Below are 16,625 nucleotides of genomic sequence, written 5' to 3'. Positions count from 1 at the left end.
TGACAGTGTTTTCACTTCATCTTTCATTTCTCCACCATGTTTGATCTTTAATTGGTTGTTGTCTGAAAAGCTCATCCTATGAGTAGATGCTTTGCCAATGTCAGATATCTTATTTTTCACATATGTGCGCTCTGGATTAACCCCTGTACTCTTCTTCTCTGGCGGCCAGCTTATTTTTAGTTTGCCCTTAACATCGGCACCACTCTTACATGCTGGCTCCTTTGCAGACGACTTTGGAACAAACACACCATCAGAGGACTCTCTGGGGCCGTCAGACGTGTTTAAGTTGCTTTTTATAATTTTGGGAGAAGACATGGCATCTGGCTCATCTGTGCCTTTATCTTTCTGAAGCCACTGGTCTTTATGCTGCTTGTGTCCAAATCCTTCATCATAATTTCCTTTTCTTTTAAAAAGCTGCTGGTAGTGAGACATGCAGTAGAACTCTCCATAAAGAGATGAGTAGTTGTGTAGGCTGCAATAAAGTAACACATAAACAAGTAAACAAATATTGTATGTATTAAATAAATTGTTTCATTTGTCATTTATTGTTTTATTTGTGCTAGATCAGCTGCTGTGAATGATTTCAGTGCATTAATGATTTGGAATAATCACAACGTATCATCTCTGATCATGTTTTTGCTCAGCTATTCCAATATAAAAATTTCAGTATGATGAATTATACTATTGATTAGTATGAATATCTTTTTTATTGTATAATAGTTGATTTGACTTGTTCTATCACGCTGTGAAACATATCTCACCTGAGCTTCTTCTCACAGTGTTTACAGCAGAAACAGTTCCTGTGCAGGATAAGTTTATTGGCAACCATTTTTTCCATCGGATAGACCGGTGTCAAACAGGCAGAACACATTTCCTTGGAGGGTGACTGGAACTATGATGATAAAATAGATAAAGTTTAACATAACTAGGATTTTGTGTCAAAACATGTGCATCTGGGCATTCAGGTCATTAACAGTAGGAGGTGTAAAGAGATGACTTTTGAAATAACATTAGCTAGGAAGCTGGTAGCCTGGAGGTCAGAGCAGCAGCTACATGGTTAAGTCGAGACCAAAAACCGCACATAAAGTAAAGAAATGTGGAGACATTTCAGGTAAGAATGTGAATTCATTACAGTTACTCATTACCATGTTGAACTTCTGACTTGTCAAGTGTCAGCATTTTGCTAGCATGTTGTGATACAAACAATTTTGTTATTTTGTTAAACCAACAAGATATAATGTGTAAATTATTGTGCTTTAGAGGCACTGGTAGGTGGATTTTGTTATCTTCAGATTGATCCAGGCAACCTGCTTTATCTTGTTACCAGTCTTTGCTCTAAGGTAAGCTTGGCTAAGTGCCTGATGGCTTATATCTAATGGGCAGACAAAACTTTGATGTATAACACTAAATTTGAACACCAAGAAGTGAATAAATATATTTCCCTTTTAAGTTACTTACTGCTTTTTCCAGAATAATGTGGAAAATGTCTGTAAGTAGTTTAAAAATTCTTTGACTGTGAGCTAACCTGCTGGTTGTTGTTGCTGATGTGGTATGGTGAACATTAAGCTAACTTCAGGTTTTAAAAGTTGTGATATAATAATGAGGAACCAGTTTAAAGAATAGAAATCAGTTTTCCCAATCACATATTTTTGAACTGTTATTTATTTGACAATTTAAACAATAAGAACAGAAAGTATCAACTTTATGCTTCGCTTTAATAAAAGAACTTAACACTTTATCATTTGGTTACAGTATAAAATCTATAAGACAATTTTTTTTCAATTATAAGTCAACATTTTCATGATTTCATAAGATCAATTTTGTGACTAACAAAATCTTTTCATGAAAACATAATGTAATAAATACACAAAATAAAAGAGTGGGAAATGCACTTTGTGTCGTCTTTAGTGCTTTTCCTTTGGTTGGCTAAATGTTACAAACACTGTTCCTTCCTCTTTGCCGTTTCTCGGCACTTTATCTTCAAAAGGGCGACCAGCTCTTCGAATTAATGGGGATGTCATAACTTCATATCTGGGTGGACTCCCAACTACTTCAAACAGTGCGGCTGATTTACTGTCAGACTGTTTGGTGACAAATGTCGAAGTCACAGAAGAAACAAATACATTGCCAAAGCCGTCAGTCTCTTCATATGTTTCGCTGACAGTCTTTGTGCCGATTATTCCTGCGGGCTGCTCTGGCACACTTTTAACCTCCAGCACACTGACTTTGCGTTGTGGAAGGCTGTTACAAGACTCCTGTCCCAGATCACTATTTGCATCAAGGCAGCTTTGAGAATTGCCTTCTGTTTTTGGTTTAAATGTTGACATGGGGGACTTTGGTTGTTCTGCAGGCCTCCTGGCAGCTGAGTGAATGGAGATAAATGATGGGGAAGACTGGGAAGAGGACTGTCTGATGAGTGGCTTTGTCTGCACTTGCCTGGGCACTTCTTGTTTAGATGGACTTGAATCCGAAACTGTCTGCTTATTCACATCAGATGGCTCCCTAATAAGACCTGATTTGGCCTTGCTTGACCCAATACTTATTTTCCTGATGTTGTTGGTAGGTTGGAAGTTTTGCTCAGACTTTAAAGACTCATCAAACAGTCCTGACAACCCTGCGATGTCAGACTCAGATTTCAGATTAGAGACGGAATACAAAGCTTTTTTAATAGTCTCTTCAATGTCAAGAAGTTTTGCTAACGTCTGTTCCTTCAGATCCATTATTTCTTTGCTTGCCCTTTCAAGATCTTCAAACGCAGTCTCGACCGAGGAGATGCTTTCTAGATCATCATCCTGTGCCACTACTTCAACTTTCTTTTCCTCCGTTTTACGTTGCTTTGCATTTCTACTTGGTGTGACCATCCAAGCAGGGACATTGTCATACAATGTCTTCAAAGAGCTAACATCTGCACTGCTGGTCTCTCCCTCTATCTCTTGCACTTGAGAAAGGATTCCTTTGAGTTCCTCTCGTTTTCTCAAATTTTCAAAGATTTCCATTGCCGCCGTCACATTTCCTGCCATGATCTCCTCCTTGTGAACAGAAAGCCTTTGTCGTCTTTCATCTTCTGTCTCCTTCACTTTCTTCTCTCTTAAAACAACTTTATCCTCAGGTTTGGGTTGCTTTTCATTGCAATCATTTTGCTGTACATGGCATGCATCAACCAGACTTTTGGTCTTTGACATTTGCTGTGTGTCATCAGTGTTGTGTTGTTTCGTGGGATGGGGTTTGTGTTGTTGAGCAGTGGTTTTGTTGGTTTCTTTATGTTCACTAACATTATCATTTATTACTTTTACCTTCTTGGACAACAAAGGGGCTTTTTTGTCTCGAGTCTCACTGTCCTTTCTTTCAAAGTTCTGTAGAGCAGCCCGCAAGCTCATGTTCATTTCATGTTTACCCTCTTCTGCGTATTTCTCCATGCACATTTGTATCTCCTCAGCTGCATTGATTTTCTGTATTACATTTTTCTCCATTTCTACTTCAGTGCTGTGTGATGTCATTACTTGGCAGTCTGATTTGCCACCAGTAAATGCTGCTGTTTTCTTTGTCATCTTTTCCAGAGCCTTTGAGTTCATTGGTGGACGTTCAGTTGATTGATTTGAGTCGTGAACTGATTCATCAACACAGTTTTGGTGGTATGTTTTATGAACGGTCTGTGTTTTTTTGTTGTCTTTAATGGGACAAGCGACTTCGGGAGCAGGGGCTGGTAGAATATTTTGTTCCTCCACAACTACTGATTTTGTCCATTGTGGCTTTGGCAGTAAAGCTGGCTTCTGTGGTCTTTCACTTGTCTTTTGAGGGAGTGGAGGTGGCGTTACACTCTCAGACGTGGAGGATTTAGAGTTTCCATTTGCTACAGGGTTGGGTGTTGAATTCTGTGTTGTTATGGATGGTTGTCCTTCACAGGTTACTGAAATTGAAGGAGACAATTTTGTGTCAGATGGAGGCATAGACACCACAACACACTGCTTGTGAACAGTCTTGCTCCTCCCTGAACATGCCCTCCCTGAATTTCTGTATATCATTGCAGCCTTATAGTCTCCTTTAGATACATTTACACTAGACTTCTCAAGAGACTGCAGAGCCATTTGGACATTCCCTTTTACAATATCTTCTTTATCTAAGAGCTTCTGCTCTGTTGCTGCACTCTGCAGAGACCTAATAGCTGCCTTCACATCTCCTCTGATAACTTCTTCTGTCTCATCTTCTGTTGTCTGACCATTACACTCACAACTTACAAAAGGTGGCAGTGATTCTGGTGCACAATTACTGACTATAACTGCACTTTGTTGACAAGCCTCAAAGGAAACATGGCTTTCCTGATCTCTCTCTGCATCACTGACCTTTGGATTAGTCTTGGTTTGCTGGCATCTGGAGGAAGACGAACATGTAGATTGCATCACTGCTGAGGAGCTTTCCTCTTGTGCTGTGACATTCAGGTTGTATATTTTTCCAGGGACAATGACTTCACGCTCCACATGCATACTTTGCTGCTTTGCCATTTCAAGGGACTTTTTAGCTGCTTTCACATCTCCAGATATAATGACCTCTTTTTGTAATTGGCCTACTTCCACCTCAGGACCTTGAACTGTCAAGTCCATGTCATAGATAGTTCCAGGTTTAATGATCTCCCGCTCCACACACATGCTCTGTTGCTTAGCACGTTCTAATGACTGCAGTGTTGCCTTGATGTCTCCTGCCACAATGTCCTCTTTTTCTACCATGATTGGTGGCTGCACTGAAAGTTGTTGCTTTGCTGTAAAGACATCGCCAGGGATTATTTCTTCTTTTGGAGCACTGTCAACACTGAAAGTGCACTCAGACGAAAACACTTTTTTGGTGTTCTTTACATCCCCTGGCAAAACATCTGAAATGGTTCGCTCAACCTGCTCTTTTTGCTGAGAGAGACTTCTCTTTGCTCCCTTCACATCCCCCTGAACTATATCACTTTGCTCCTCAGCCGGAAGGCCGTGATCCACTTCATCTCCTGATGCCTCAGTGTGAAGAGTTTTCAGATAGTGCAGATCTCCTTTCTCAATGCAGCTTTTGTACAAATTCACATTTCCCTTTTCATTTTCATCCACTCTACACGATGCTGCAGTCCTCTGACTATTGGCAGTAGCTAACAGATTTCCAATCGTAGACTTCACGTCTCCCCTCTCTGTAACGTGACTCTCAGTTCTGGTTTCACTGCAGATGAGTGAATAAACCGTCATCTCAGCTTGTCCCCCTGCAGTCTCTTGCATTATGATTCCTTTTTTCAAATCCTTATCTTGAACGAGCAAGTCATCGATGATCTGGACAATGTTCTGTATTCTTTGATCGCTTTCGAGGTTGATAGTTGTGGCTGACTGGTAGACGGGAAGCTCTACTATTGTGGTATTCACTTTATCCTTCTCCACTTCTCTAAGGAGACTAACTTGGGGCTTTAGGGTTGGTTTGAGTAGCAGTTGTAACATGATGTTCTTGATGTTACCCCCAACTGACTCTTCTTTCTGGATTTGCACACCTTTGTTGCTTTCAAGCAGATATTTTGCCATATTAACATTTTTACTCTCATTTGCTTCTATTATGATGCCACTTGAGTGAACAAAATTCATTTGGTACAGATAGGACAGGGTGTCAGCAACACTGTTGGCAGTGATTTTGTCCAGTGGAGTGGTCTCAAAGAGCCAGGTAGTGCACTTCACATCAGCTTTCGGTATCTCCTCTTCAGGACCATGCACTGACGTATCTCCAGACTCCTTGATTTTGTCCAATGGCTGCGACTCAAACAGCCAAGTGCAGCGTTTGACATCTCCTTTCTGGTTATCTTCTCTGTGGACTGTTTTTAACGGGCCTTGCTCCTGAGGTTCCCCTTTCAGACTGTCAATGGTTTGATTCTCAAAGAGCCAGGTGGAGGTCCTGACATCACCTTGCTGGACATCAGTGACACTAACCATGCGCACAAACTTGTTGCCTGACTGCTCAGATTCAAATATCTGTTTATTGAGCTGCATATTACTACTTCCGAAGTCTTCCATGACCTTGACAGAGGGCTCATCTCGGCTGGTAAGGGAGTCCAAAGGTTGAGTCTCAAACTTCCATCTGGCAGATTTGACATCTCCTTTCTTGACGTCTTCTTGAGTGACAGCTCGGATCACATAAACTTCATTCTCTGCCTTGATGGCGTCAAGGGGTTTTGTCTCAAACATCCACCTCGCTCCTCTTACATCAGCACTCATGACCTCCTCTTTCTTCAAAGTTGTGACTTCGTGAAACTGGCCCTCCTTGTCCCTGATGGCATACAGTGGCAGGGACTCAAACATCATTGTGCTTGACTTAACGTCAACATTGCTCACAGGCTGTTCCACAGAGTCTGCTTTCTGTTCGAGGGGTTGGTCATGGATTTTGTCCAGAGAGGAGGTTTCAAATATAAACTTTTTGTTCTGTACATCACCACTCTTGGCATCAGTGCATCTCTGAATGTCTGCATCATTTTTGTCCTTATTGATCAGGTTCATGGGGCAGTTCTCAAACATCCAGGTAAATGTGTGTACCGACCCTTTTTCGATGTGTTCATCTTGGTTCTGCTCATCAGATGCTGTTATCGCCATTTCTGATCCTATTTCATCAAGGGACTGGGATTCAAAAAGTTCTCTGACTCGTGAAACATCTCCAGACTGAAAGTTGACCTGGCTGACACATCTCACATCGTGTTCAGAATTTGCATCTTTTCTTATCTTGTCCAAGGTTTCTGTTTCAAAGAGGTGTTTGACTGTTTGAACACCAACCTCCGATTTCACAGAATCCTGTATGGTGCTGCACAGCTTCAAATTGTACTCTTCGCCATCCTTGATGCTGTCCAGAGGCTGTGATTCAAAAAGCCAAGTAATGGACTTGACATTGGTATTGTCAATGGCCTCTTTATCATTTGCTTTATCTGCTTTGTCATACAAAATGTCCATTGGCTGTGTCTCAAATAACCATTTACAGGTCTTGACGTCGCCTTTGTGGGGCTCCTCTTCTACAGAGGAGTTGTGTTCTGTCTGGTTGAACTTGGAATGGATCCCATCGATTGTCTGGGTTTCAAAAAGCCACTTTGCCGTCTTGACATCGCCCATTTTATCCTCCTGTCTGGTGATGCCTTTGATTACCTCAACATTTCCTTTGCCCTCTGCAAGCTCATCTAAAGGCTTGGTCTCGAACATCCACTTATAGTTTTGGACCTTCCCTTTGATTAATTCCTCTCGGCTGACTGTTGTGACCTTATGGAGGTTTCCAGTGCTGTCCTTAATAGCATATAAAGGAGTTGTCTCAAACATTGCTTTATTTCCTTTTACATTTCCTGATGCAACAGCCTTTTCCTTCTCAACAATCTCCTCATCAGACTGAGCAATTTTGCTCAGAGGAATTGTTTCAAAAAGATGTTTGAATCCTTTAACGTCGCCCTTTTCGATCTCTTGTTCCTTGATTGAGATGTTCTTTTGAACACTGCAGCTCTCAAATATTTGTTTTTTGCCTTTTACTTCTCCTTGTTCGTCAGCCGAAAGGGTAACTTTCTTCAGATGCCCAACTTCATAGCTATCATTAAGGGTCTCCATGGGTTGAGTTTCAAACAGCCACAGAGAAGTCTTGACATCTCCTCCAATAATGTCTTCCTTTTCCAAAGACTTTTCTTCAGAGTCTCCTTTTAGTGCTGCCAAGGGTTGCATCTCAAAGAGCTTCCTCTTGTTGATGACATCTGCCTCTCCTGCACATTCAGCCACCGTTCCTTCAAACTTGTCCACTCCCACCACCTCTTGTATTGTGTCAATTGGCTGAGTTTCAAACATCCACCTCTTCTGGTCAACTCCTCCTCTGTGTCCCTCTTCCAGTGATATACCCCGAATTATTTTCACCCCTTCAGTTCCCTTATTAATCAGGTCCAAGGGTTGGGTTTCAAAAAGCCAGCGAGCAGTACTGATGTTGCTGCCGTTGATCTCCTCCCTGCAGATGGATTTAATCTCATGCATATTGCCACTGTTGTCCCTGATGGCACAGCAGGGTTCTGGCTGGAAGAGTTTCACAGTCTTCTGGATGTCTCCTTTCTGCTCCTGCAGCTCAGATCTCAGTTTGAGGAAGCTATGATCTTCTATAGAGTTGCAGCGCCCCAAGTCACTCAGTGTTTTTGACTCAAAAAGCAGCCGAGTCCCTCTCACGTCTCCTGGCTGGATGGGTTCTCTCAGCACTGCTTCGACCAGTTCCCCTTCTTCTCTTTTTGATTGACTTAGGGAATCTAAGGGCTGGGTCTCAAACAGCCACATCGATGTTCTCACATCTCCTGCGACGGAAGTCTGTCTTCTAGCAGACATTTGTTGGGTGCTGTCAATATGCTCAAACATAGAGGAGGTGCCTCTGACATCTCCTCCTTTCAACTCCTCCTCATACAGCAGCTTCTTGGTTGCATGAGGATCCCCAATATTGTCCAGAGTCCAGTTCTCAAAGATCCACTTCATGGACTGCACTTCCCCCTGATAAGCTGCGTCCGCTGCCTGAGTGTTTTCTGGCTGCACTGCCTTTAGTATATCATCATCCACAGCATCATCGAGACTTGCCCGTAGGTCTGGGTGGATGTGTTTAAAGAGCCTCTTCAGCTCACTTTTCTGCCGTTGCTGGTAGAACGTGGTGAAGGTTTCTTTAGGTGGAGGGAGAGGGAGGCTACCTAATTCAGAAGGCCCTTCATAGTCAAGGGGTCTAGGTGGTACAGGAGGAGGTGGTGGGGGAGGCAGGTAGTCTTCATCATGAGATTGTGAAACTGTGACTTTCCTAGCTGCTTCGGCCATCTTTAAATGAAAGAAAGATGGGAGTAATATTGTCAGGTTTCAGTAATCAAAAACAGTATTAGTCAAGGTAAGTGCAAATATTAGAATGACATGCATGTTAGCAAGTGAAGCCATACTTTACCTTTCTCTATGCTCTCTTGATGTTTTTCACAGCAAACCATCCTTTGTCACACCAGGGTTAACAAAACACTTAACAGCTGTTAGTAAGCAGACATAGTCTATACTGTAAGTGCACTAAGTTGTGTTACTACTATTACATTTGTGCCTCAATTTTCTTTACAGAAACACCTGTAAATATGAATCTGCATTAAACCAGCATTCAATTCGCAAACTGTAAATATGACACTGATATATTATCACCTGTTAAAGATGGCTAAACTAAAATAAACTAAACTAAATGGCAACATTATTATCGAATTGAAATTTGATGACCTGACAAATGTACAACTAACTTTTAGTTCTGTTTTTGTTCTCCACCAGCTCCTGAGATAAATATCTGGCTCTTTAGTTGTTCAATGCTACATTATGTTCACCACAGTGGGTATATTTTCTTTTAGAAACGGTTGCCTGTGGTTGAAAACAACACCGACTTGAATGGTGCAGTTCAATCATAATACCAACGACGGAAAAGCAAAACAATGAGCTCAAAGACACTGAAACACTCCACAGAGCCGAGGGAAACTTCAGTTGGTTGATAGCTTTCTATACGTTTGTCACAAGAGCAGCATATTTCATATAGACAGTGATAGTCATTTGATCCATTGTTATTGTATGAACAATGTAGGGATTTCAGCTCTGTTACTGTTCTGGTGCACAAGAATTCAGTGAGTGTGTATAAAAAGGCCTTTAACCCAAAAAGGATGGGAACAAACTCAGCACTTAATTACATATAAAAATAACACTGATGGTCTGTCAGTATATGACAGATAGTAGTAATTTTTTTTGTCACAGAGTCAATAATTTACAGTTCATGCTAACATTTTTACATAGTTACAAGATATTCAGGTTATTTAGAGAAATGTGTAGTTCGTCTGCTCTGAGTGTAACTCTGATCCTTTCCTGTTGATGGCACTGTCCCTAACTTAATCAAGCAATTCTTGACCTGATTATGCATAAAATATAATATGACATGAAATACATATTATAATACATCAATATGTAGTATCTGTTGGCCATGGGAAAAGCATATGGCATTGTGCTTAAAGCAGTTAAGTCGTTCTGATGGAGCTGCAACATTGACCGATTACTTGTCAGCTATTTTATTAATCATCATCTGTTTTGATAATTGATTAATTGTTTGAGTAGTTTTGTTAATGATCACTTTGGGTCCTGGCCAAACAATATATAGATATTTAAGAACGTCATCTTGGACTTTGGAAGGTGCATATCCTATATTTTTCATAATTTTCTGAAATTTTCTCGGCCAAACAACAAACTGATTAATCGAGAAAATAATTGAGTTATCGACAATGAAAATAATCATTGATATAATTTAAATGTCTTATGTCATATTGTGTTGCTTCTTAAGTACTGGGTCAAAGTTTAACTGTGTCTTTGGTCATACAAGCAAAATAAAAGTCAGTTCCACAGCAAATGTACAAACAGCACCCACACACTGCAGTAAAGCATAGGAAGATAACTATACAGTACCTTGCTGATTTTAGCTGTTGTTCGTGGAGTACTAATGAATTCCTGTTGAAAAACAGAAACACAAAGTGTGATTTAGATCAGCTTGGATCATGCGTTTTGTACATTTTTTCTGTAACAGTATATATCAGCACATGTGCTATTCATTTAAAGTATACAATGGATTTATTGTAAAATGTTGAGTCGCTCCAATTGTGACAGAGCATAGTGGTCATTCCCTATTGAAGCCCTTGACCTCGGTGTGTAGGGAGGAATGAGAGGCATGTCAGGAACTCACTGGCTGTGTCGAGCCTCCTGTGGAGTCGATAGCTGCTGCTCTTGACAGATAGAGAGCTGATCTGTCTCTCACTGAGGAGGAGGTAGATATCCTGTCTCTGGATTGTCTTGCTGGGGTGCCCCCCTTAGTCAGTGCTGGACTACGTTTGTCATCTGCAATAGAAAAGACAAAATCAATCCAATATCTTCAGTCATATCTGAAATAATTATAAATTAAATGCACAATAAGATAACAATAACTGAAGTAAAATAAAATGTTAGTTTAGATTTGTTGACATGCACTTGTAAAAGTAGGACTCAGATGTATATAAATAAGCACAGCAGAGTGTGTCCAGTGTCAGCAACAAGTTTACTGATAACACTGTGCGTGTATGTTCATAGTGTGTGTATTTTTAGTGATGTTGGAAACTGTTATCACCGTTGTAGCTTCCTGTTAACTTGTGGAAACTATTTAATCTCCACCCAGGCCTAAAGTATGGCCTCCTAACCGTGATTTCAGGTATTATTTAAATGAACCTCTATGATTCTTTTGTGCCAAAAACAAACATTGTAACAAATATATCATTTTACGAAGGCTTTGATCCCTGACAAAACAAATAGGCCCACACAGACTGCCTGCTGCCTGGGACCCTCACCAAACTGCATGCCATGGTCTGACCGTGACGCCCAAGAAGAAAAAAAAAAAACAGCAACTGCTAGCTCAGCTGGAGTGACACAGATTGTTTGCACATTGTTTGTGTGAGCTCTTTGCCATCAAACCATCAACACCTGACCAAAGGAATGTGACTGCCTGCCCTCATGAAAAACATGGAAATGTTCTCAGCTCGGCTTGGCATTAATTCACCTGAAGCTGTTTCACCCTGCAGTAATACACCTCGTTTGTCAATCAAGTAAAGAAAAGTCCTCAGTATGTATCAGCTGAAACAAGTTGAACAGTTTGAGTTATCAGCTGTAGATGTGATAAGTTCAGGAAATATTTCAACAACAACAGCACCGTGAACAATATGGCCAGAGGTCAACAGCCCAGTGTGTTGCCATCCAGCTGTAACTAATGACCAGATTCGGACACACCTCCTCTTTTCACACACTAAGCCCTCGCAGCACAAAAGGATGGACCAGCAAGCTGGCGCCTCTCACGAGCCCGGACTTAAAGCATTTTCATAGATGGGTGAGCAGACAGAATGAGGCGACCGAGCGCCATGCGCGTCCTGTTGAAGTCCTCACCCACTAAACTGAGAGGTCAACTTCCATCACTTATCAGCACCCGTACACTCACACACACTGGTATTAATAGCTGGTTTGAAAAGTGACTCAAACACATAAGGCTCCATGGATACCTGTCTCTGTGGTTCCCACACATCTAAAGTATTTCTGCTGACATCTCTTTGATCTGGGCTCATTCTCCAGGAATGAAGAGGAGCTATTAGCGGCACAGTAATGTGGGGGGCGCTTTGGGCTGCTGGCAGCTGTACAAATGGTGGTGAAATGCAATTGGTATTTGTTCTTCACCACCACCACCACCACCTTCGCCACCATCAGCTGTCGGCAATTGTGGCCACATTCACAGACTGTAATGAAAACCAGCGTGCCAAAAGGCTGCTTGTACTGGAGCACATCACGCCACTGTGTGTTACACCAATCAATTAAAGTTATATTGGATTTTCCTTTCATGCAGATATTCTGCTTCTCAGTTGTTCATCATCATTCTTTAGATGATTGATTGGAGGAAAGCTAACGATTGAGTGTCCCTGTTGTCTGACCTCCCATTCCAGACATCTCGAGGGATAAAGGGCTGAAAATTGATAGCTACTTAAGACTTAATGAAGATGCCAACAGCATAGTCACAACACTTTGTGACCTTGTTTGGCTCTGATATCACTTACAAAGAAATAGTCATAAGAGGAGAGTAATGGAAAGCCTTGAGATCATCATGGTTTCTTTTTTCTTTTTCATTTTTTTGTTTGGTCTGTAATTTAGTTTAAGTTTTTTTTTTACAAGTACTAAGTAACTAATTCATAAGTTTACTTAAAATTTTAAAAACTGTTTTCCTTAGATAAAGCTATAGCACATCCACTCCACTCCAGTCTGTTCATTCTGCTTATCATATAAATTAGTATAACATCCAACTTAATAAAGTGCTATAATATGAAACAGTCTATACATTTAGGTAGCCTTCTCACTCACTATTATACAGCAGCACTTCTATTTTTTTTTCTTTTTTTTTTTGCATTAGTTACACATTTGCGTCAATTTCTACCATTTCAATAAAGTCAATACTCACTAAAATACTATCCGGCGTCGCTCTCTGTCACTTCCTCCGAGTATCTCCCCTGTGCTGGATAACTTAAGGCCCCTGTGATGTGGTGATACAGCCTGTCTCCTCTCTCAGTGCTCCTCTCTGACTGAACTCTTTCTAGTCCTGTGGTCTCAGTGACAGCTGATTTTTATCAGAGTCCGCTGCCCCAGTGGAAGACTTTGGCTATTTTGGGAGGGTGGGCTGGCGGCGGCTGCTGCTGTTCGGCTGAGTCAATCACCTCTGTTAGTCACTGAGAGACTGGGGCACCCCTCCACCTCTCATTCCCATAGCTACATTGTCACCCACTATAACGGGCACTGGGTGGGACCTGCAGTATGTGTGGTGTGGGTGCTTGGTGTGCAACATAATTAAAAAAACATCAACGGAAGGTCCTATTTTTTTAAAATGCCACACTGATAAGGCTGCTAAAGTGACTATTTCATATAATTGTCACACATATTCTGATAAATTATGCTCTTAGAGCGTAACATGATTTTCTTGCAGTTGAACAATAATTTGTGGCTGACGTTTTAAAATGTTTGTGTCAGCTATCCTCAACATAGATGTCCTGTGTCTTACACACACAAGACACATCACAGGGTCAAAGCGTGAGCTACGATACGTTGGAGTGATATCAGTTCCAGGACACAGAGGGGCATAGCTCACAAGGCCAAAGTCTGCGTCATGGTCAGAGCCGTCAGCGACAGCCTCACTCCTTAAGCATGTGTGCCAAACACATAGTTATGTATTTACACTGCCACATCCTTGTCTTTATTTAGCTGTTTCCCTGCGATTCCCAGGGCCAAAGGACACAGAGGTCAATGCTTACCAACTCTGCCAGGATTATCATTGTGACACTTTAAATCCCAGAAACCTTGATCCTGTCGTTTTTACTCTGTGGGAACTTAAGCTAGATTGATTGGATGTACTGGGTGTGTGGGGATACTCCAGCATACATATTTCAAAGAACCGACAGGAACACAACCATTATTTGCTCAAAGATCAGGGACAGAGGTCTTCTTTTTCGAAAGGTTTTCAATAGTTCTATGAAGTGAGGACAACAGATTGTGAACTGGGGCACCAAAATACAAGTGATCTCATGCCTTTGAGGGAACCCTGGCACCGATCCTGTCTATCCTATCAGATCTCAGTGACTATAAACATGAAATTCAGCACCACTGCTCACCGTGTGAGTATCTGGACGCTCTGTCGTAAGACTCTGGCAACCCATTCGTGGCCTTTCCTCTTTCTACCTGGGCGGTTCTCTGTGGATAAACAACACAGTGTTGTTACAACTGACACAACAATATCACTGTTTGGAGCATTTCTAGTGTCACTGTACACAATATTTCCTTTTGATTGCCATGTTTGGGAAAGTGGACAACTACTGAGAGCTTAGGGGCACTATGTAGTTTTGGAGAATAAATTCATGTATATACAATATTAATGAGGTAATAATACAAACTCAAGTATAAGTTTTTTCCATAACTGAATAAACAAGCTGTTCTCAAAGGACAATTAGGTCCCAATAACACTGCCTGTAGCTGCAGAGGTGGCAGGTCCACCAAATATAAACAGTAAAGTAAAACAGTATGCAGTTGTGTTGTCCTTTAAGGTCAGTTTGTTTATTCAGTTGATTCAGTCATGAAGACAGTTTGTTTAAGCATAAATAAACAGTCAATGAAGATCTTTCTCTTCTCACTAGAATTTCTTCTCTAAATCTACATAGTGCACCTTTAAAGGAATAGTTTGACATTTTGCGAAATAAGTTTTTCAGCTTTCTTTCCAAGAGTCAGATGAGAAGATTGACACCACTCTCATGCCTGTACGATAAATATAAACTGCAGCCAACAGCTGGTGAGCTTAGCTTAGCACAAAGCCTGGAAATGGAGGGAAACAGCTAGCATGGCTCTGTCCAAACTCTCCCTGCCAGTAACCATTAAAGCATGCAACTCTCTCTTTCACAAAAATATAAATAGTTGTTTTTACATTTCATTGTATGTACAGATTATATAAATGACATTAGTGAGCTTTAAAGGTGTTGTTAGGTGGATTATGTTCCCTTTGGAGAGAGCCTGGCTGGCTATTTCCTCAGGTCTCTAGTCCTTTATGCTAAGCAAAGCTGAATACCTGCTGGCTCTAAGTTTGGTATTTACTTTACAGACACCAAATTACAATTGAGCATCACATTTCACTCTCGCCAAGAGGGTGAATAAATCAATTTCCCAAAATGTTGAACTGTTCCTTTAAATACATGTGTGTCTGCACTTGGTTTTGTCCAGAGGTAAAGCATCTGTTTGGTTGTTTATGTTCATTGTCTGCTTCTATGAACTAAACAAATTGCTACCTGATATGTTTGGGACCTGGGCTGTCGGGTGTGTAAACACTTTGTACATCTGGTCCCTTAATGCTTGAAAGCACCTGGATGAGCATTATGTTATGTCATGATGTTACTATTATGTGTAGGTGATTTGCCTTCCTTGGTTGCTTGATGACTTTGACTCTATGACTCTACGATGTAAAGAACCGAGGAATGCATCACTGAGCACAGCCAATGTAGTAAAATCTGGTAGGTGCACACACGTACTAAACTCACACACCTGATTTGTTGCGTCCTTTAAAGGAGTGCTGTGACTTCTCCAGTCCTGCAGAGGGCAGTCTCTCCCTGTCTTACAGCCAGTAGCAGCTGCTGAGTTAAGCCGAGGGCTGCTGTTGTAGCCTTGCTGCAGGTTGGCCTTGGACTCAAACAGGGCACGCAGAGCTCTGGTGCCTGTAGCCGCCCTCTGAGGGAGGAAGTCCATGGAGCGACTCCTGGACAGACTCGAGCTTCTTCCAGATTCCCAGAGAGCCACATTATCAAACTTGATTTGATTCTCCCTGCTCTCCAGCTTTCTCCGTCGACTGTCCGCAACACTTTCGGACATCTGAAAATAAAGATAGATTCCTATATAATTTGTTTTCGGAAACTTTCGTTGTTTTAAAGGTGCAATTTCTTACATGTAGGACCTTTAAAGTCTGTAAAGTTAAATAATGATGATAACAAAAAGAAAAAGATGCACTACCTGATGTTTCTGCTCCACTTTTTCAATACTCCTTAGGTCATCAGAGCTTTGGTAACTGTTTGAACAGATTTATTGACACATTTACTGACAATGACCCCCTTAAATTCAACAATCAACTGGGAATTTGTGAGCCATAAAAGTGAATGAAATTGCCCACATGCCCTTGGGTAAAACTTTTATTCCTCATTGGCTACCTGAAGAGGACTGTACTGGCAAACTTCCAATGTGTGTAAAAGTGTAAACATAAGTATGAAAACTCAAGCATGCTCAGATAACTTTATTTTAACAGTATTCATAGCTGTATGTGAGTGTGCATTGACAGTATATTGTGCAGAACTTACCGTTGCACCAGCTGAGACACAGACTTCCTCTCCCATCGGGTGGGAACTGGCATGGCCCATGACCTCTCCTGAACCCCAGAGAGACTCCTCAGGGACTGGGTCCTCCTCAGGCCAAAGGACTCCATAGCAGTCCCTCTAACAGCAGCTAAGATAATGAAACATTAAAGAAACAGTACTTTATTTTTTTTTACCTTAAAATAAC

The 16,625-nt window shown here is 41.3% G+C and overlaps 1 protein-coding gene across 3 annotated transcripts; it reads right to left on the bottom strand.

The window, feature by feature from the left end:
- Positions 1-1,664: 1,664 nt before the first annotated feature.
- On the bottom strand, positions 1,665-15,649 carry xirp1 (xin actin binding repeat containing 1). 3 transcript variants are annotated; one of them, XM_084369044.1, is made up of 5 exons: positions 15,621-15,649; positions 14,207-14,285; positions 10,726-10,877; positions 10,452-10,493; positions 1,665-8,801 (listed from the first exon to the last, which is right to left on the bottom strand). In XM_084369044.1, the coding sequence occupies exon 5, from the start codon at positions 8,799-8,801 to the stop codon at positions 1,905-1,907; it is 6,897 nt and encodes a 2,298-aa protein (XP_084225170.1). In that variant the 5' UTR covers positions 10,452-10,493; positions 10,726-10,877; positions 14,207-14,285; positions 15,621-15,649; the 3' UTR covers positions 1,665-1,904. The 3 variants fall into 3 exon arrangements, with proteins under 3 accessions (XP_084225170.1, XP_084225169.1, XP_084225171.1); XM_084369045.1 differs by lacking the exons at positions 14,207-14,285; positions 15,621-15,649 and adding an exon at positions 13,006-13,112 and having other exon boundaries at positions 3,771-3,907; positions 4,341-8,801; XM_084369043.1 differs by lacking the exons at positions 14,207-14,285; positions 15,621-15,649 and adding an exon at positions 13,006-13,112.
- Between the last annotated feature and the right edge of the window lie 976 nt (positions 15,650-16,625).

This window comes from Pagrus pagrus (genome assembly GCF_965226575.1).
Source record: "Pagrus pagrus genome assembly, chromosome: 12".
In the NCBI taxonomy this organism is placed as follows: Eukaryota; Metazoa; Chordata; class Actinopteri; order Spariformes; family Sparidae; genus Pagrus; species Pagrus pagrus.
Note: the sequence above shows the minus strand (reverse complement) of the source record. Positions and strands in the feature narration are given on the sequence as shown.